Here is a 22,074-nt window from a genome sequence, read left to right on the forward strand (position 1 = left end):
ACCCCTTCATCATAAAACACTATACTGTCCGGACCTGCAGGCCTGTGATGTTTACCAATTCCTTCCAACATCTTTGTTTGTTTTCTATAAATCCAAATGTGGCCAGTGTATATTTTCCTCATGCCTTTAAAAAGGGAAAGTAATTTCTCATGTCTCCACTGCACATCTATAGCTCAGATGATGAGGATCGACTCCGAGGCTTAGCCTACCAGGAACAACATTATGCTCCAGCGGGTTCGAATCAAAGTTTATTTGTATACTCGGTTGTACAAGTAAAATGTGCAGTGAAATGCTTGTTGTCGTAAAAAAATTTCTAGAGCCATGAAGCTAGTAGGCAAAATATATACAGTACAAGAGTGGATGGGCTGTCAAATATAATCATGGGTTGTACTGTGCAGCTGGGTTAGATGGAACCAGACAGTATATGTGCCAAGGATTAGATATGTGTATTCATTATGTATATTTACAGAGTGTTCCTTGTTGTTCATGTTCGGATTAACTTTTTGTTGTTCCTGACAAGCAGTCATATTCAGGATCCTGGTGACCTGGGGGTAGAAGCTCTGAGCCTCTCTGAGTTATAAGCCTTATGGATGTTGTACCTTGGTGTTGTACCTCCGGGTGGTCGGGTCCTTCATGATTCTCTTAGTCTTTGTCCTCACCGCCTGGTGTGTCCTGGAGGTGAGGAAGTGCACTGGTATCTTTCAAAGGTAAAGTGAATATAGATGTATCACCTGAAACTACAGATCTTTTTTTTGTGATCAAACTTTTTAAATTTTCAAACATGAAACAACACAGTTCACAACATAAGAACAATAATACAATCCATACAACAATAATAATACATAAACAGACACCAAAAACATCGACTCAACACTACAATGACTAGACAATAAATAAAATAGATTGTACAATCTAAGCCCCCTCCCTCACCACCCATCACAGCCACGATCCCCAACCCTCGAGAGCCACAAGCCCGGCGAGCCAGATCATGCCCCGACTCGCCGAGGGCCCGAACCAAGGGCCCCCCCCACCCCTAGCCTGTGACACTCCCTGAAACTACAGATCTTGAGGAATCTGTAGATACCAGCCACTCCATAGGGAAAAGGGTTGGGAATCTTCTCCAAGGTTTGACAACGATTTTTTTTGTTTACAATGGGGTTCCTTGATCTTTCACCTCAAAATATCTGAATGGTGCTCATTGGAATTTGGAACCACAAGTCTAGGGTCAAAACCATGCATTTCTGTATAAAATGTGATTTAGGCTTTTATAATTTTTGCCTATGATCTAAGACAGTCCAAAAAATATTAGTGAACACAAACAACTCTCCCAAATCCAAAAACTAGAGTGTTGAAACTGAAATGTGCGATGTCATCAAGTATAAAGTCTGGTTGATTGATTGATTGAAAATGTTATTAACAGATTGCAGAATGGGTACAATACAGTACAGCGCAATACACACAATTGTTAAGGGGATGCAGACCAGAGAAAGACTTTCATCTTGTTTATTACATCAGGGTCCCCCATTTTCAATTCATCATAACATATATGACATACAGATAGACAATACTGCTACATCTATACATTTATGACATACCAGATTTACAAATACAGTATTGTTTGTGATACAAAAATAGTCTAAAAAAAGAGTATACATTTGACGAAGAAACTGTACATTGGAGGTGGGTGTGGTGGGGGGGGGGGGAGCTGCTATATAGACAATTCATTCATAAAAAAAAAGAAGAAAACAACCTTTCTGTGTGGGTTCATAAAACCAGTCCCCCATTGATGACATCACAAGTTTGAGTATTGATTATCTGGTTCCTGGCTTTAGGGGGCGGAGAGTAGCTCATGTTCACAAATATTGATTGAACTTTCCTAGGCCATGGAAATAACATATTGGAATTCGTAATGTGGTTGTTGTTCTCCTTTAAATCGGAAACCATACACATGGTTCTGGCTTTCAATCTGGCCCAATTCGTTTGGCCAATTATGTAGCTGAGTGGAATCAAAGCAATTGGGAGTCATGAAGTCAAAAGTATATTATCTATTTAAAAAAAAACAAAAAAAAACTAAGGAGGAAGTGAAGGCCATTTGATTTAATTGTGTTATTTGGACAATTATAATGAGAAAAATATCGTGCGTGTCGTGTGCGCGTGCGTTTGAGTGCGTGTGTGTGTGTGTGTGTGTGTGTGTCCAGTGCAAGGCGCCACTAACTGTAATTACGTTGCAATAGCTCCTCCTACATAATCCCATAGGGCTGTATATCCGCTAATGCTCCGACAGGGAACAGACAGTTGCTAAGAAATACCAGCTGTCAACTGTCCTCGTACTGTATGTTTTTTAGTATCTGGGACCACCGACAAGTGGGATCAACTCTATAGCATCTATTTGAGCAACACCTCACAACAAGGTGAGTCGTTCGGGGCATTTTTATTTCCAGGCCATCGGGTGGCTGAGCACCTGTCCATCACTTGTGAAACTGGGTTCGTATTGACTTTGCACAATCACGTCAATCAATTTGCTTTTAGCGCGTAATCCGGTTTGATGGATGCCCTTTTTTTTAAGGGTCGGGTTTAATTTTTGATTTAAAATAGCTCTGCCGCGGGTCGTAGGTTACAAGCTGGCGTTGTCGTGGTTTTTAGAGACTTGTTAGGCTTGTTTTCCCAAAACTCTCAAGAATGATGCATTTTCTTTCCTCTACCTTAAAGTCAGCCTTTATTGTCCACGTTCATAATAATACACATTTTTATGTTGGTCATATCGCCCAGCCAGCCATACAGTGCATCTCAAAAGTGCACATGCATCTCAGACAACTCATCCATCCTTTATTTAGATGCTCAGTGGTTTTGATTGTTTTGATGGTATAACAACATTTGATGGCATTTCGTTTTCCACTACAAAGTAGCCTACAATGTGATGTAACATATTTTTGTTATTATCTTGTAATACAATCGCCATGTTGCTATTTAATTCAAATGTGTCTTATTTTCATTTACTTTTTAACACTGCTGCAAGGAAGTATTTTTGATTAATTTAAAATATAACATTATGTATATATTTTCTATAATATGTAGGATATATGACCGCATGGTAAAAATGCATACCATTGTATGGAGCCATCGGTATATGTTTATATTCGGTAGTCCCAGCCAACACGGTCTCATCAGAAAACGTAAATAAAGTATTCGACCACATGCAGGAATGCACATATATGGGTCAGCTACCTTAGGCCTTCGGGGACACTCAAGTTAAACTTGTGTCAATGTAGACCAATTCATTTCAAATTAAATATCTGATTTTTTACACCTGCAGTTTCCCTCGTGCAAGTATTGGTAAAAAACATATTTCCATAATTTAAGGTCTTGCTGGAAATTGTGGAGTGTACATCAGTATGATGTTAATACCAAAGTCATGAGCATGAGATTACTAGATCTGCTGTGAAAGAAAATGTTTTGTAAACTAAATCTGATCTTTATAGCATTGATTGATTGATTGAAAATGGTTACAGATTGCAGAATGGGTACAATACAGTACAGCTCAATACACACAATTGGGATGCAGACCATGGAGAAAGACTTTTCGTCTTGTTTACATCAGGGTCCCCCATTTTCAATTGATCATAAACACTTTCAAACTTGGTTCCAAAACAAGATGCTGCTTATTGCCATAATATCCTCATACAGAATGGGCTAGACTCTTTATTTACATTTACATTTACATTTACATTTACATTTAGTCATTTAGCTGACGCTTTTATCCAAAGTGACTTACAAGTTCTGTACGACAAGTCCTCAGGAAGGGCACACCTCTATCAGCTGAGTAACAATGTTCGTCAAAGAGTTTTGCGTGCTACAGTGTAGGTTAGTTTATTAGGACAAGTGCAGTAAGGTAGTTAGGGTTAGATTTTTTTATTTTATTTTATTTCTTAGTCTTTGTGGGTGACTAATAATAAAACATATAATACATAATTACGTATTAGGCCTAATAAAAAGACACTTTGCTTATTTTCTTTATCGTATTTCGGGAGTGAAAATAAACCGATTTCACTGAACAATTCATCAGTTGATAGTGAACAGGAAGGCGAATGCTTAATTTAATGTAAAATACTTGAATACATTCATTCAAATTTTGTATGGAGGTTCTTTACCAGAGTATTACTGTACTCTGGTTTATTTTCTTAAGATAAGATATTCCTTTATTGATCCTCTATTCTGGCATCATAGCATGCAGCATGTGGCAGGGGAGGTACAGGTATACGGACAGGGTAATAGTAGAAAGACAAAAATATAGGCAATACAATTAGATAAAATAAACAGTGTAAACAAAGGTGCAGATGACGAGTTATGGTTATATTATATTATGGGTTATATTATAAGTGAAGAATGGGTGAAGTATTGGTGTCCTTCTCCACTAGTGGATCTCAACTTCTCTCCTGCATGTGGAGTGAAAAGCAGCATCTGCTCACTGATGTAAAGCTCCCCAAATAATCTCACCATCTGGTTCTGAACCAGAACGAGGTTCCTGATGAAGATCCTTCTGTAGAATTGATCTGTGTGGGAAAATTAAATAACATTTTAAAGCAATAACAGAGTAAAGCAGAGTAAAGCAATGTGCAGAGTCATTCATTTGTGATTTTTCTTTTAGTTTTTTTAGTTTACACTTGTCTGACCAGCTCACAGCAGCTGCAACGTATCCATTAACCATGGCTCTCTAAATGCAGCCCTGACATCTGGACTTGTGTGCGGAAAGATTCTTAGGCTATGTTCACACTGCAAGCTTTAGTGCTCAATTCTGATTTATTGCTCAGATCCGATTTTTTTGTTTGGCTGTTCACATTTTTTCCCTTTATGGCCAATATCATGATTCCGCAGTGTCCTGAACTGACCCGCATACGCAAATGAACTATAATGATGATGGACTAAAACATGGAGGAAACTGAAGTTATATAAGTATTATATAATGTAAATATATATATAAGTTGAATGCGGTGGAGGCCAGCAAATAAAAAAAAAAATTAGGATTTAATACAGATTTGGGTCACTTTTGCCTGCAGTCTGAACGTAGCCATAGAGACTGGTCTAGGATCAGTGGTAAGGTCAGGTCACATCACCATACTGTAGGACTCACATCAGCACTCATATAAAGATGCTTAAGGTGAGATAGCCTATAGGTGATTAGGCTAAACAAATATTTGAATGAAATATGAAACATTCCCAGTTTGTTATGTACATAACAACTAAGAAAAAATTTATTGCATGTTTTTCTGAGATTTGATGTTTATATATGCAAAATAGGCGTTACCTAATTAAATATGCGCACGTTTGCACCTTTCGCCAGGAACAGAATCACCAACATTGGATGATGCCAGGTTCTTTGGCATAAATGTACTATAAATCAGGCTATGAATGATATATCAACAAACCCCTCTGTAAAAAGAAGCAGGGTATCGATAGGAAGAAATGTGGAAAGTGTGGTATGTGTAGGTGTTAGGGAAATCGATATTTAATCTTTTACGTGTAAGAAAAACACATAAAAACTAATTTTGGGGAAAATGCCCTAAAAAATTCCCTTCACAGATTCCAGTGTGAACCGGCCACACTCCTGAATTGGCACACATTGCGCAAAAGAATAATAAAGAAGATGGACATAAATAATTGTGACAAATGTTAATCTAGACTAGAGTGACGTGAACGTCGCATTAAAGTCGCATGACTTTACTGAGGTTGCATTGTATAAAAAAAAAAAAAAAACTATCTGATTTAGGACCACATTATGAAAGTGGCCCAAATCAGAATTGAAAATATCAGATTCCATGTGATTCATGCTGTTCACACCCGTCATGAAAGAATCAGATCTGAGTCACATATGAGCAAAAATAATCATATTTTGGCCAATTTCGCCTTGAATCGCCTGCAATGTGAACGTAGCTCATGTAGTCTACTCTGGCGGCATAGTGTCGCACTGTTTCCTCATGATTCCCTTTTCTCAGAGTGATGAGAGTCATGCTTTCCTAATAATGAGCTAACAGTGTTCGCTGGAAATCTCTGGAATGAGCCCCTTCCAGAAGGGCTTCCCTCAATTTGTAAATGTCATTGAATTAGAGTTGTAGCCCCAAGCACTCAAGCAGGTTTTACTGGCTGAGCCAAATAAGCCCTGGCAATGTTAGAAAAGTCATGTCTAAAAGGAAGCCGGTTCACTCTGCCGGCCATTTTGACAATGGGGAGCAACAAGACCTATCTATTTGAGGTTAAAGCTGCTGTAAGCAGTATTCTTTTGTTAAAATAAGTGTTAAATAGCTCTACATCCTGTTGGATTTTCAGGGTTATCAGCCAGTAATCAACTCGTCACCTGTGGTTCCGTGAAGTTTATGCGTTGTGTTGTTTATCTGTTATGGTTATCCTACTTGGAAGTCGACCTTCCCCGTACTGGCTGTAACACTTGGGGTACACCTGAACAATAAACTGGACTGGTCGGACAACACAGAGGCCCTCTACAGGAAGGGACAGAGCAGGCTGTTCTTCCTGAGGAGACTCAGGTCCTTCAACGTGTGCAATAGACTGTTGCAGTCATTTTACCAGTCTGTAGTGGCCAGCGTCCTCTTCTATGCTGTGGCAACAGTGTGGCATGCTGGGGGGGCTACATCAACTCGAGGGACACCAACAAACTGAACAAGCTGGTGAGGAAGGCTAGCTCTGTGGTGGGAGTCGAGCTGGTCAGACTAGAGGTGATGGCAGAGAGGGAGATGAGAAGGAAGCTGGCTGCTATCCTGGAGAATCCCTCCCACCCCCTCTATGACGAGCTAGTCAAGATGAGAAGCATGTTCAGCCACAGACTCATACCCCCCCAACACTCAACTAACCGCCTCGGACAGTCCTTCATACCAGCGGCCATCAGGCTCCACAACAGTGGGCAGGGACTGCTGCCAGACATCCAACTAGAACTAATAGGAACCCAAGGAGGACAATAACACTACCTTATGCATACTGCACCTTATGTGAATACTGTGATACTGTGAATACTGTATATTTCAGTTAGATAGTAAATTATATTGACTTATTTGTTTACACTGCTTGTATTGTTTTTACTACCTGTACCCCCCCATCCCCCATGCTGCTATGATGCCTGAATTTCCCCAAGGGGATCAATAAAGGAATATCTTATCTTATCTTATCTTGTTCCACCCCGTCAATGCACCCGTACAAAGAATTAACTCGAAAACGTCTTTCTTTGAGGTTGAAGTTTATTCTATAAACATAGCCTCTGTACCAGATGGAGAACAGTTATGAAAAGTCTTTGAAGGTCTATTGAATTCCTTAAATCTACCGGTCTCTCCTGCTATCAGTTTCGAAGATGGTTGATTTGCGGCCTAGTCTCGTGGCGTTCCCCTCCCCCTCCCAACCCTCTGGCTTTGAGGGTCGGGAGCTCAGCTGTCTCTCTCTCCATGTCCCTACGTGTCAGCTTCGTTTCTTAGTCTGACTCAATCCGGAAGAACCTCCAGCTATGGAGTGTATTTCCCTAGCAACGGCTGTGAGCCATAACAACGGCTCTCTCTCTCTTAACACTTTCAGCGCCCAGCAGGGAGTGCACAATTTAGTGCTTGAATGCCCAGCACCCACTTCAATGTTAGCGTTAAAAACGCCTAATCTATGTTTTAAATTATGGCTATGTGTCTAATCTGCCCGTCGCTTATCAATGACTCATTTTCCAGTCAACATTGTTGAAGCGGATTGTTTTTTTTATCGGTTCATTTCCGTTTTATAGCATTTTGAAAAGCCCTCGTTTTCAAGGAAAATTAAAATGATTCCGTTTTAATTAAAACGCCCTGTACTGGAATATTCTAGAACGTTGTAATTTTTCGGCCTATTTATGAATCGTTTTCAAATAAACGCTAGATTATCGATAGTATATGTGTACGTATGCACGCTGGGGCCGCGATCTGAAAATCGATTCTCTTAGTTCCTGATCGCTCGCACAGCCAAACAGCCAGATCACACATAGGGGAAAAGCTTATATCTCCGTGAAAACAGGTCTGATTATCCTAAGACTGGTAAAATAGATTCCTTACCTGACATCAGATGGTATCTAAAAAGATTATTCCAATTACTGATCGCCATTCCAAAAATCGATCCTTTTATTGATCCAACGCTACAGAATGACTGGGATGATCTCCGGTTACATGCGTGAGAAGTAAAATGTGGATTCCGGAGTTTTTTTTTCTCATGCATTTTCATTGACTCCATTCCAATGGGTGCAATACCATCCGGGAGACGATATGGGGCGCTTTTTTCACATCTGAGCTCCTGATGGGGCTGGTTTCCCAACGGTAGACTTGGATGATGAAATATGAATTCAGATCGCTAATAAAAAATAAAAAAAACGCTAATTGTCGTGCTGGGCATTCAGGCGTCGGGCTGATAACACGTGTTATCACGTCCGTGGCATCCAAAGTGTTAACTGTTACTATAGCAACAGTGTTGACACCCCTACCAGCGGCCTGCTATCTCTGTTGATGTTAACACCTCGGCCGATGACCTCGGCTCTATCACTCACACACCCTGCCCTGTGGCTCTATCACCGTCTAACGTGGAAACACATACTGGCTGTCTACTCTTTAAGATCTATAGATCTGTCAGAGTAGATGTCTGCTGTCATCTACAGATATTTACATTATATACACACATACATGAAAAACAAGTCGGATCTCACAATCCCAACTGATGTGTTTGGTCAGTAACATGGGTCTCCCAGTCCCTCCGCTCTGCAGTAAACACAAAATACCTTTCCTGATATCCAGTTCTCACTTGATCCAATCAAGACAAATAACCCCATATATATGTGTATATATAGGGTTAATAATATATATATATGTAACGGTTGTGACAACGTTACCTCAAACTTCGATGCCCCGAGTGGGAGTCGAACCCCAGTCTCCCACACCGTGGGCAGCAACACAGACCGCTATACCAAGAGGTGAATTCACTTCTAAGTACTGGGTCTATGCGTCTTTTGAGGATGTGAGAGTGAGTTTAACCCATAGCACCGCTACTCACCCCAGCCCTTCTTGACTGCGCTTCACAATACCATCCGTTATACTCACCCTCTCAAACTCACTCCACTCCACCCAAGGCATCCGGGTCAATCGGCACCATTGTAACGGTTGCTGGTTCGTCACCTCAAACTTCGATGCCCGGAGTGGGAGTCAAACCCCGGTCTCCCACACCGCGGGCAGCAACACAGACCGCTATACCAAGAGGTGAATTCACTTCTAAGTACTGGGTCTATGCGTCTTTTGAGGATGTGAGAGTGAGTTTAACCCATAGCACCGCTACTCACCCCAGCCCTTCTTGACTGAGCTTCACGATACCATCCGTTACATATATATATTTGTTTGACTTATTTCAATCAATCTTTTCAAGCTAAATTAGTTTACTGCTCTGGCTGATTATTTTACTTCAATTTCTTATTTCAGAAACGTTTTGCAGTGTGGAGTTCTCTCTCCTGATTCGATACAAATTCCAGTATTTTGTGTTTACTGCAGAGCGGAGGGACTGCGAGACCCATGTTACTGACCAGACACACTATATATCAGTGATGGTTGTCGGAATGTAGAGCTATTGTTTTAACATGTAGACTAGACACATACATATAATTGGTTTTCTTTCATAGCTGAAGTCATTGGTAAATCACTGACAACACATAATGCTTAACTTGGTCATAATTGTACATTTTGTGATAGAAAAATACCGTTTTCCATATCAGACCAGCGCCTATGCATGTAGACTCTGATCTGAGAGATCGTGATTAATTTAAAGCATTTAAATTAGATACATTTAAACATCTAAAACTCACATTTCACGCCAATATGCTGTAGGTTACCTCATAATCATACTCAACATAAAATCACATCACATTTTATAATTTTCTCTCAACATGTTTATTTTATAGCCAGTAGTTTTGTTGTTGTTGCGGCCATCTTTAGTGTTACGGATTTCCCAGTTCAAAGGTACCACCGTCTATAGAACGTCTTTGATGTCATGCTCAGAGCACAAATGACTCTCACTCTTCCCATTGAGTTTTACAGAAGTACAGTTGATGCATGAGATGGAATGGAGGCAAACTTGTTTTATGACTGTGTGAGTCTACTGTAACTGTTGTAAACATGTCGTAACGTATATCCATGACAACTCCCCCTTGTAGTCAGTTAACAATACTATGACAGTGATTTTATCTTTGGTTGCACTATGTTTTAATGACGTCACGTGCGCACGAAGGAACATGCGCATACATTTTCCCTGATGTTCGCACAGAACAACTCTGACCAGCATTATGATTATAATGATTATTATGTGCATAAATAGTAGGAAACTTATGCATGCTACTGTAGCTAAGTTGAGCAACTTCTGCATGATAACTAAGTTGAACAACTTATGCACGCTAGCTACCATGAGCAACTTTCACATGCTAGCTAAGTTGAGCAACTTCTGCATGATAACTAAGTTGAACATATTCTGCACGCTAGCTAAGTTGAGCAACTTCTGCACGCTAGCTACCATGAGCAACTTCTGCACGCTAGCTACCATGAGCAACTTCTGCATGCTAGCTAAGTTGAGCAACTTCTGCACGCTAGCTACCATGAGCAACTTTTGCATGCTAGCTACCATGAGCAACTTCTGCACGCTAGCTACCATGAGCAACTTCTGCACGCTAGCTACCATGAGCAACTTCTGCACGCTAGCTAAATTGAGCAACTTCTGCACGCTAGCTACCATGAGCAACTTCTGCATGCTAGCTACCATGAGCAACTTCTGCACGCTAGCTACCATGAGCAACTTCTGCATGCTAGCTACCATGAGCAACTTCTGCACGCTAGGTACCATGAGCAACTTCTTCATGCTAGCTAAGTTGAGCAACTTCTAGCTATTTTCAATTTATTAATCTAACTGTCCCTTTGCTGTGTTAATCTCTTTAGGGAGAGTGAGCCGCTCACCATGGCATCATCTTCAGACAAAGAGGTGCCCATTTCTGCTGTGGATTTCATCCAACTACAGCAGTACATGGAATGTAAGTGTCACCTCTTGACCTTTGTGTCATTAAGAGACTGTGCAGTAAAACCAGCCCTGCTGCATTGATGCTCAAACTTCACTTTGGTGGTGAACTCAATAAATCAATGGACGCTGGAAAATGAATAAACTCTGAAATATCAGATATATCTGCCCTATAGTTTAGAAGATTTTCATCATCCAGAAAATGGCCTGTTATTTTTTGTGATCAAAGTAATTTTTTTTAATAAACAAACAAAAACAATAGGAAGGAAGACTTAATAACAATTACAAATATATAATAAATACAAATCTTTTATTAAATACAAGTATAAAACTCCATGAGAACCCCCCCGCCCCCCTGAGGGCCCATTTCTCATTTCTGCTGTGGATTTCATCCAACTACAGCAGTACATGGAATGTAAGTGTCTCTTGACCTTTGTGTCATTAAGATATATCAACAATATCTGTTTTTCCAGTAAGCTTTACTGTCTTTGAGAACACAAACAAGGACTGCTCTATATGATACTTAAAGGGGAATGGCCATTTAAAAAATATATACTGTATATTTAGTAGGTACGTACTACAACATGTTAGAAAAACGGCCTGCCACTATATTGCGATAGAGTTCTTAAAGCTAGTGAGGGGGATCTATTTGTCCATTTTCACAGTATTTTCCAATGTCTGGAAAGCCTGAACGGTGCAGGCAGAGGGCTGTGTGGTTGAAGTAAACAGGCTACATCAGATGAACGGTGCAGGCAGAGGGCTGTGTGGTTGAAGTAAACAGGCTACATCAGATGAACGGTGCAGGCAGAGGGCTGTGTGGTTGAAGTAAACAGGCTACATCAGATGAACGGTGCAGGCAGAGGGCTGTGTGGTTGAAGTACACAGGCTACATCAGATGAACGGTGCAGGCAGAGGGCTGTGTGGTTGAAGTAAACAGGCTACATCAGATGAACGGTGCAGGCAGAGGGCTGTGTGGTTGAAGTAAACAGGCTACATCAGATGAACGGTGCAGGCAGAGGGCTGCGTGCTTGAAGTACACAGGCTACATCAGATGGACGGTGCCGTCACCGCTTGATGCATGTTGCAGTTACTCTCAATGTGCATTTCCTGACTCAAAATGACTAAATATGGCGACCGATATCACCGTTGCTACTCTCACTCAACCCTACATGAACGAAAAGCAATTCAGCCTTGATGAGACCGTCTGATACTCCGACCATGCAGCCCTCTGCCTGCACCATCCATCTGATGTAGCCTGTGCTCTGCCAGTTATTTTTTGTGATCAAAGTTTTAATTTATTTAGAATAAACACAAACAAAAACAATAGGAAGAAAAACGTATAATATATAATAAAGGCATAAGTAAAAAAAAAAAAAATTTTTTTTAAAAAAGTTAAAAACTCTCTGAGAACACGTTCTCAGATGACAGTGGGGGCTGTTTTCTACCCCCTAAACAACATCAATCTTTAAAAAAAATCCGTTGTTCCCCATTAGAATGCACTCAGCCGCCTTCATCCAGTAACAAGGATGTGGGAGGCAGTTCAAACCACACATTAAACTCACGTTGTTCAAGATTCAAGAGGTTTATTCATCACATACATACATTACACAGGACATATAGTGAAATGAAGGTGGCCATGCCATGCCCGCTTCGATTGTGCAAAAAAATACAAATAATAATAATAATAATAATAGAATAAAATAGAATAGAAATAAAATAGACATGATAGAAATACTAAGATAAAATACAAAAGGCAATGAATATGTACACTACTATACAATATACAGTTATACCCTGTATGTCACTATGCTATCCTAACTATACTATACAAAAAAAAATTAAGTGGCCTTTTTTCTTTCCTTTAAAGTGACCTCTTCTCATGTGATTAAAGTTGTTGTTGTTGTTCTTGTTGGAATCTGATTATTCACTTTGTAGACAGCAGTTTGAGAGTCAAAGACGTGATGAAGGAGTTTGATGCCGGCGGTCGGCTGGTCCAGCACAGATTCGGAGAGGTGAGCCAAGAAGAACATTCTATGTTCATCATGTCTTGTGCATTTTCCACCACGAATAGATTCTCTGAATCAGAATCAGAAAGGTCTTTATTGCCAAGTAAGACAATTCAAGTAGAATAAAATAAATTGGAATATATAAACTAAATTAGAATAAAAATACATACAATAGAATAATATAGGACAGGGCTGTACAATTGTGCAGGGTGTAGTAGAGTATATACACTAAATAAAAAAAGAAAATACAGTGGAATATAATATGTAACAGGGCTGAGCAATTGTGCAATATTGTAAATAAATATGAACAGTGTCATGTTCAGATAGTCCAGGAAGGGTGTGTTAGTGTAACACATTGTAATGTAGTTTGTGGAATAAAGAATGTTACACATTGCACACACATACACACACATACACACACACACGGTGTGCATGCATGTCCACACACACACACACACACACACACACACACACACACACACACACACACACACACACACACACACACACACACACACACACACACACACACACACACACACACACACACACACACACACACACACACACACACACACACACACACATAATCTTTATTTATGTCCACATAAAGGACACAAATATTATTAGTGCACTTGGACATTGTGGGTTATTCTGTTACATTCGTGCCCAAATTGGCAATGGCAGCCAAAGGTACACACAGACACGGATGATGAACCTGACAATCAACACACAGCTCATGGGTACAGATAGAACACCCCTAAACCTGGAATCACGACTGGACATCCATCATTGCTGTGTCTACTGCGTAAGATCACTCCCTACCATACCTGTGAAGTAACGGGCAAGAGAAAGCAGGACATTGGAAAGGAAAAATTGCCGTTACATTCAAGCAATGATGGATGTCCAGTCGTGATTCCAGGTTTAGGGTACTATATGTCTATAGTACTATATGTACTATATGTCATGTATGTCATATATGTCCTGATGAATTGAAAATGGGGGACCCTGATGTAAACAAGACGAAAGTCTTTCTCTGGTCTGCATCCCCTTAACAATTGTGTGTATTGAGCCGTACTGTATTGTACCCATTCTGCAATCTGTTAATATAGTTTTCAATCAATCAATCAATCAATCAATCAATCAATCAATCAATCAATCAATCAATCAATCAATCAATCAATCAATCAATCAATCAATCAATCAATCAATCAATCAATCAACCAATCAATCAATCAACCAACCAATCAATCAATCAATCAATCAATCAATCAATTAATTCAATCAATCAATCAATCAATCAATCAGTGTCTTCTCCAAATTGCGCGGCTGCCAATAATAGCTGACACTGAGCAATATCTTGCTACCTGGGGTCTTCCTGTCAGGAAGTCCAAGACCCACTGGCAGAGGTCATAGTTAAAGCCCTGGTCCCTGAGCTTGACTACGAGTTTGGAGGGGACTATGGTATTGAATGCTGAGCTGTAGTCGATGAACAGCATTCTCACATAGTTCCCCTGCCTCTTGTCCAGGTGTGTCCAGGCTTCACACTGGTGTGCTTATACAGCACTGTTGCAGGTGACCCGAGTGTGGAACTGACGCTGTCTGAAATCAGATCCACGATCCTATCATGCCTACAAATGTAGAGCCCTTTGTTTGTATGCATGACAACCATTGAGGATGTGAGACATGGTTTCTGTTGTCTGTTCGTGACCGTGGTGTATGCAGTGTGGGCTATGACTGCCAGGGAGCCAGATGGAAAGGTTGAGCTTCGATGGTAAAACCTGTAGCCTAGCTTTTAAAGTGAAGATGATGATGCTCTCATCAATAGCTACATTTTCTTTAAAACTGCGTGCGAGACAGAGTGGTCAGCGGCAGGGAGACAAGCAAGCTTCCCTTGCAGTTTAAGCTCAGTCCAGTGTTGGCGTTGACGTTGTTGTTGTGCCGACATGAGATGGCCACGGGCATTGGTAAGTGGCAGTTCATGCCACGTTCCACAGATGTCACTGTGATGATGGGGTCAGAGATGATCTCCTCAGAAACATTAACAGCGTCTGAGTCCGACCCCACCCACTCCAGGGCCACGTTGGAGCAGCCACATAGGTCATTCAGGTCTGGCCAGTCAGACCACACCCCGAAACCGGGGGCGCGGCTGTCCAGCGTTCCACTTGGTTTCACACGGTGTTTAAGTTTAAGTTTATTTGGATCCCCATTAGCCACAGCAGTGCTGGGGCTATTCTTCTCCCTGGGGTCCATAACACGTCAAATACAGTTACAGACGTACACTCACAACATTCACATGTCATACAGACAATTAAAAGTAGAATAAAATAAATTGGAATATATAAACTAAATTAGAATAAAAATACAATAGAATAATGCATGTACACACACACACACACACACACACACACACACACACACACACACACACACACACACACACACACACACACACACACACACACACACACACACACACACACACACACACACACACACACACACACACACACACACACACAGCTTTCTGACATATTCTCTCTTTGTCTAAGTGGTATCATCCATGTTTGATTTCTCCCCTCAGAGTATCAACCTGGTGGGCTTCAGTCTCTTCCTGAAGATCTACCTAGAAGTGGACGACTTCCCGGCGGACTTCTGCAGACGCCTTTATCACTACTTCCGTATCGCGGAGCAGGATGGGTCTAGTAAGTACCCTCCGTCCAAAGAAGGTGAGCCCCTTGCAAGTCATATACATACACAGTATACATATACATTGTGTTTACATGCAGGGGCGTAGCTGGGGGGGGGGGGAGCTTAGGATGATTCCAAGGGCCCAGCACTGGGGGGGGGGGGGGGGGGGGGGGGGGGCCCAAAAAATAAAAAAATATTTTTTATTTTTATTTTTTTTACTAGACATCACTCAGGTGTATTTATTGATGCTCTCATTGATACTATGTTTGTTTCTGAAGTGTGTGTGTGTGTGTGTGTGTGTGTGTGTGTGTGTGTGTGTGTGTGTGTGTGTGTGTGTGTGTGTGTGTGTGTGTGTGTGTGTGTGTGTGAGAGATACATAGAGAGAGAGGGGGGGCTTTGGTAGACTATTGCATTGGTCCATTCATTGAAGATGAACGCAATGCGACATCCTTTACTAGGCTCACCCACCAACAGTGCAGGTGCTGAACTGCTGATCCGAATGTATAGGTAAAAACCATATTATGCGTTTTCATCAATAAATAAATGGCCAAATTACTTTTTTATCACACGCTCACATTCACTAGGGGGCCTACAAATATATTCTTTCATGGGGCCCAGAATCTACAGCTACGCCCCTGTTTACATGTGCACCACACCCTGGATATTAGCTCACGTCCCGGTAACAGTCAGATATAATGTACTCATCTGCCAGAGTCAGAATGTCTGCTGTGAAAAGATCCTACACAGGATAAACTGTTGTATTTGCATATCCCCCTCAAGTGTACCACGTATACATTGATAAACAAAATATTGTGTAAATAAAATTCTGTTTTTTACATGGACACAGCTTATACCCCGATAATTCAAACTGCACACAGGTCCTACCTTGCCTCCCCATTCTCTTTATCTTCATCTGCCTCCTCCTCCTCCTCCTCTTCCTCATCCCTCTTTCTGTTTTATTGAGTCACAAGTACTTAATTAGCAGCGCAATGAAATGTTATGGAACAGGATATGTTGGCCTCGCAAGCCAGAACAAATATTGTATTCGTTTACAAGGCATAGATAACCACAAGGTAAGGTTTGGTTAAATTAGGACTTCCTGGTTGAATACATCATAATTATATCCACACCCAAGATAAGGTAGGGTGACATTAGCACCGCCTGGCAGACGTCTAGCAGATCTTTGTTAAAACAACCTGCGTGTCGTGTCTCACAGGAGTGGTCTTCCTCCGGGACATGACGTGTTACTTCACGGTGCTGGAGGAGGGACAGCCAAGGGACAAGCTGGAATGTGAGTCTTATCTTCTCAATACGACTTCCGTCAACAGTGTTTTCCCTCCACTTGCGTGCACTGACTTTTCCAGGGAGGCGGGGAGAGGGGGGGGGGGGGGCAAAAACATCAACGGAACTTTTCCTTAATACCAGGAGCTATATACCAGGGATAACAGCCGGTGTGTGAGAGAGGACCTGGGCTTAGGCCTTAGCTTAGGAACAGTCTATGTGAGAGAGGCCTAGGCATGACCTTAGCTTAGGAACAGTCTATGTGAGAGAGACCTGGGCATGACCTTAGCTTAGGAACAGTCTATGTGAGAGAGACCTGGGCATGACCTTAGCTTAGGAACAGTCTATGTGAGAGAGGCCTAGGCATGACCTTAGCTTAGGAACAGTCTATGTGAGAGAGGCCTAGGCATGACCTTAGCTTAGGAACAGTCTATGTGAGAGAGACCTAGGCATGACCTTAGCTTAGGAACAGTCTATGTGAGAGAGACCTGGGCATGACCTTAGCTTAGGAACAGTCTATGTGAGAGAGGCCTAGGCATGACCTTAGCTTAGGAACAGTCTCTGTGAGAGAGACCTGGGCATGACCTTAGTTTAGGAACAGTCTATGTGAGAGAGGCCTAGGCATGACCTTAGTTTAGGAACAGTCTATGTGAGAGAGGCCTAGGCATGACCTTAGCTTAGGAACAGTCTATGTGAGAGAGGCCTAGGCATGACCTTAGCTTAGGAACAGTCTATGTGAGAGAGGCCTAGGCATGACCTTAGCTTAGGAACAGTCTATGTGAGAGAGGCCTAGGCATGACCTTAGCTTAGGAACAGTCTCTGTGAGAGAGACCTGGGCATGACCTTAGCTTAGGAACAGTCTATGTGAGAGAGGCCTAGGCATGACCTTAGCTTAGGAACAGTCTATGTGAGAGAGACCTGGGCATGACCTTAGTTTAGGAACAGTCTATGTGAGAGAGGCCTAGGCATGACCTTAGCTTAGGAATATCCCTGCACCCCCACCCTTCCCCATGCACATCACTCATCCTATGATTGTCTTATTTAATATCTTATTTCAGTTACAATGATGTACAGTGGAGAGCGATGATTAAATGTCCACACATTTTTACTCCCTGAATTATGTCTTTGTGTTTTCAGTTACTTTCAAACTATATGACAAAGACGGCAATGGACACCTGGACAGCTCGGTAAGTAGTTGACTAAATACGTTTCTGAATCCCCTCTGATTATGACATAATATTGATCATCCTTGTTTTTTTTCTAGTGTTTCCAATTAGCCTTTCCATCTCCCTTATCTGTTTTCTTAACATTACGTTTCATTCTATTTCATTATCTCGTGTTCATATTTACCTTTTGGACGTCTCCCTGCCAACCAGGCCAGTGCTGTTGACAACGATGCACTTTCCCCCTCTGGGATAATAAAATGCTCTCTTATCTCTCATGTTGACCAGGAGGTGGATCGTATAATAACTCAGATGATGCGTGCTGCAGATTATCTGGGCTGGGACGTGACTGAGCTCAGACCGGTACGAACCTCCTTTTAAACATATTCTTTTAGGGCATTTCTGCTTTATTGGATAGGACAGTTTAGTGACAGTAGATCAGGGGTAGAGAGAAAGGGGATGACGTGCGACAAAGGACGTGATTGTGATTACATGGCATGCCAGAACACCCTGAGCCTGCTGTTGATGATGTTGTTGTTATCAAGCATACATGCTTTTTTAATGTGCATTAAAGTCAAGTTGTTATCTGTGAAGTGCTGCAAAGTGGGCGTTGAGCTTGCTCCTGTCCGTGTGTCTGTGTGTCTGTGTGTTTGTGTGTCTGTGTGTCTGTGTGTTTGTGTGTCTGTGTGTCTGTGTGTCTGTGTGTCTGTGTGTCCGTGTATCTGTGTGTCTGTGTCTGTCTGTGTGTCCGCGTATCTGTGTATCCGTGTGTCCGTGTGTGTGCCTGTGTCCGTGTGTCCGTGTGTCCGCGTATCTGTGTGTTTGTGTGTCCGTGTGTGTGTCTGTGTGTCTGTGTGTTTGTGTGTCCGTGTGTGTGTCCGCGTATCTGTGTGCCTGTGTGTTTGTGTGTCCGTGTGTGTGTGTCTGTGTGTCTGTGTGCCTGTCCGTGCCAGCTAATGTTCCAACAGTTCTGATCCAATTAGGATGAGTCTTCGCACATAGGATGACAGCAAGCCTAGGACCTGAATTCTCAAATATTCTCCCAATCGGTCAATGACAAGTATTATATTTGAAATAAATAAAAATCTAAATAAAAGTATTATGTTTCTGGTCGATTTTTTTATACTACTGGGCAGTCCGGTAGAGAGAGAGAGGAAGAACGGGAGACAGAGCGGGGGGAAGACATTCGGCAAAGGACGCCGGGTCCGGGAATCGAACCCGGGTCGGCCGCTTTGCGACGCAGCACGTTACATGGGTCGCCACTTGGGTGCCCTATATTTGAATACATTTTGAAAATCGAAATTCAGTACATTTGAGGTCATCACAATGAATTGTTATGTTATCGTAAAAGGAAAAAAAAGCCTAACATTACAGGTGGGGGTTTCTATCCTGAAAGGGAAAATCACATATTGCATAATAGTTGTCGGATGACTAATCAGGTGTTTTCTGATCGGACAGGTGCTTAGGGACATGATGACGGCGATCGATGTGGATAACAGTGGGACCGTCACCCTGGATGAATGGGTGAAGGGAGGCATGAACAATGTGCCTCTGCTTGTGCTGCTGGGGCTGAAGGTAGAAGTCATTACATACAGTTCTATTCAACCTCGTCTTTTAAACCGCACCGCTAACAATGTAATACTCAGTGCAGCCTTAATGTAGTTTGGAATGAACTCTCTCAACTCCAAATAACATTAAAGGTGATATAGATAACATGTCATAATCATGCATGTGTGTGTGGGTCACGAGCAGATAATAGGGACTCTTTAAGTTATCTGTGTAACGAATAACCACTAAACTGCTTAGAGAAGGGGGAAAATAAACAACAAAAAACAACCTTTACAGGTGGAAGCCTCAAATGAGTATTTAAGAAAATAAGTCACGTCCAAAAAACAGGACGACGAAAAAAAAGCAAGTTATGATTTTCGTCTACCCTCTCCAACAGATGACAGAGAGGGACGGCCATCATATCTGGAGGATGAAGCACTTCAACAAGCCAACGTACTGCAACGTGTGTCAGTGCATGTTACTGGGCCTGGGGAAGCAAGGGCTCTGCTGCACCTGTAAGAGCAAGTAACAGCCACTAGGGGGCAACCAAGTATCTCATAGATAATCCCTGGCCTCTTCCCGTGTTTTATTTGTAGATGGGATTTATTATTTAGATTTTTTTTAAGTGAGAATATAGGTTTATTTGACTCCATTACCAACGCAAACAACCCTTTAAGGCCACAAAATACAGCAGATACAATTAAAGATGAATATTTACCTGTTTATTTGTTTATTGTCTAGTCAGTTAGGGAATGAATACATTTTTGTTTCTTATCTTTGGTGGTGGGGCTGCACATTTGTTTACATTAAGATCACATACTGTGCCTTCAATAGAAATGAACATACGTTCTTCTTCTTCCTCCAGGCTGCAAGTACACCGTCCACAGTAACTGTGCCAACAACAATCCAGCTCGATGCGTTCAGACCTTCGTCAAATCTAAAAAGGAGATTGGTGTAAGAAGCATAATTATCACCCCTCATTCAGGGACTTCTCCATTAGGCACTAGGAAAGACCACTGTTCAGTTTCTTAGATTGTGATTTAATTTAATTTAGGTTTCCATAATTTACAGTCACATCGAGTGTACATACAGAAATGAGAAAAAAATGCACGTAAAATCACACAACATATACAATCATAACAATAAGAAAACAAGATGAGACAAAAAGCAAGGATAACAAATCAATTAAAACACATACAACTTGATTGACACAGTTTTAAACCCCGCCTCTCTTATTAACAGTTACACATAGTATGAAGTTCAAGGTCAGGTCAGTCATCTCGGTTAACGCAGTCGACCACTCACGCCGTTTTTGCATCGGCCTGGGATCAGTTTCCCTGTTGAAGTGCAGAATAAACGCCTGTACGGTCGCTTCAGCGCCCGCTCCCGGGGCACCGGCCATGTGGACACAAACGCTCCCCGAGCAGCGCTAAGAAATCACTTGAGTGATGCGGGTCCTTGATCATAGTGAGTGTTTTACCGTGACAGCGGCGGCTACGGTAGCGTGAGGGTAATCACCCTATGGGGGGCTCGATGACTCGTGATCTTTCCTGCGCTCCTGGTTATTATTCTAATGGATTTTTCGGGCCCAGTGCGGCGGAATGACCCATGTCACACAATTCTGTTGATTGTGTGCAGTTGTACATGTCCACAAGGCTGTCTGGATCCCCAGAGGAAGTAGCCTTGCTAATGTCCTTAAGCAACAATGGGTCTAGAAACTAGACCTTGTCAAGTCCGTGGAGCTTGGAGCAGAGTCTGTTGCTGTTGGCAACCTCCATATTCTAAATGAAACTGGACTTTGAAGAAATCAAATCAAATCAAATCAAATCAAATGTATTTGTAAGGCCCGACAACACACGTTATGTCCCCATGGGCCGGACACGTCTTCTTTAAACAAGTCAAGAAGAAACATCACAATAAGTCAAGAAACAAAACAAGAACGCCATAAGGTCCAACAAATTTAGAATAAATGCAAAATAAATGAATGCAATGCGAACACTCCCAGACATACCCCACGCGAAGGTAAGGAAAAACTCACTAAAACCTAGCAATAGGAAAAAATGCACCACAGGCAATGTGGAGGAGAGAAACCTTAGAAGGGCCAATTCAAGGGGGGATCTCCCTTCTTAGATGTCGGTGATAGTAGTGTTGCAGACGGACAGTTGGTAAGCATGCACTCATGTGTGTAGTGAAACACAGACGAGTGCATGCAATAGCAACTGAACATTTAGAAAGATTAAAGATAGAGCTGATAGTGGATCTATTTGAGGCACAGGGGCGGCGCAAAGAGGGTCGCGTCCTCCCCGTCTTAATCACGGGACGTTCAACACTCCGGTCAT

The 22,074-nt window shown here is 41.8% G+C and overlaps 1 protein-coding gene across 1 annotated transcript in view; it reads left to right on the plus strand.

The window, feature by feature from the left end:
* Nucleotides 1-2,282: 2,282 nt before the first annotated feature.
* The window catches only part of dgkab (diacylglycerol kinase, alpha b), a 59,598-nt gene continuing 39,806 nt past the window's right edge, over nucleotides 2,283-22,074 (plus strand). Inside the window, exons 1-10 of the mRNA XM_084317369.1 lie at nucleotides 2,283-2,411; nucleotides 10,971-11,062; nucleotides 12,982-13,058; nucleotides 15,637-15,781; nucleotides 16,960-17,034; nucleotides 18,162-18,211; nucleotides 18,476-18,550; nucleotides 19,646-19,762; nucleotides 20,133-20,250; nucleotides 20,601-20,689. Coding sequence (XP_084173495.1) covers nucleotides 10,990-11,062; nucleotides 12,982-13,058; nucleotides 15,637-15,781; nucleotides 16,960-17,034; nucleotides 18,162-18,211; nucleotides 18,476-18,550; nucleotides 19,646-19,762; nucleotides 20,133-20,250; nucleotides 20,601-20,689 — 819 coding nt within the window. The 5' untranslated portion in view covers nucleotides 2,283-2,411; nucleotides 10,971-10,989. The remainder of the gene's footprint in view (nucleotides 2,412-10,970; nucleotides 11,063-12,981; nucleotides 13,059-15,636; nucleotides 15,782-16,959; nucleotides 17,035-18,161; nucleotides 18,212-18,475; nucleotides 18,551-19,645; nucleotides 19,763-20,132; nucleotides 20,251-20,600; nucleotides 20,690-22,074) is intronic.

Source organism: Notolepis coatsorum (genome assembly GCF_963971535.1).
Source record: "Notolepis coatsorum genome assembly, chromosome: 6".
Lineage (NCBI taxonomy): Eukaryota > Metazoa > Chordata > Actinopteri > Aulopiformes > Paralepididae > Notolepis > Notolepis coatsorum.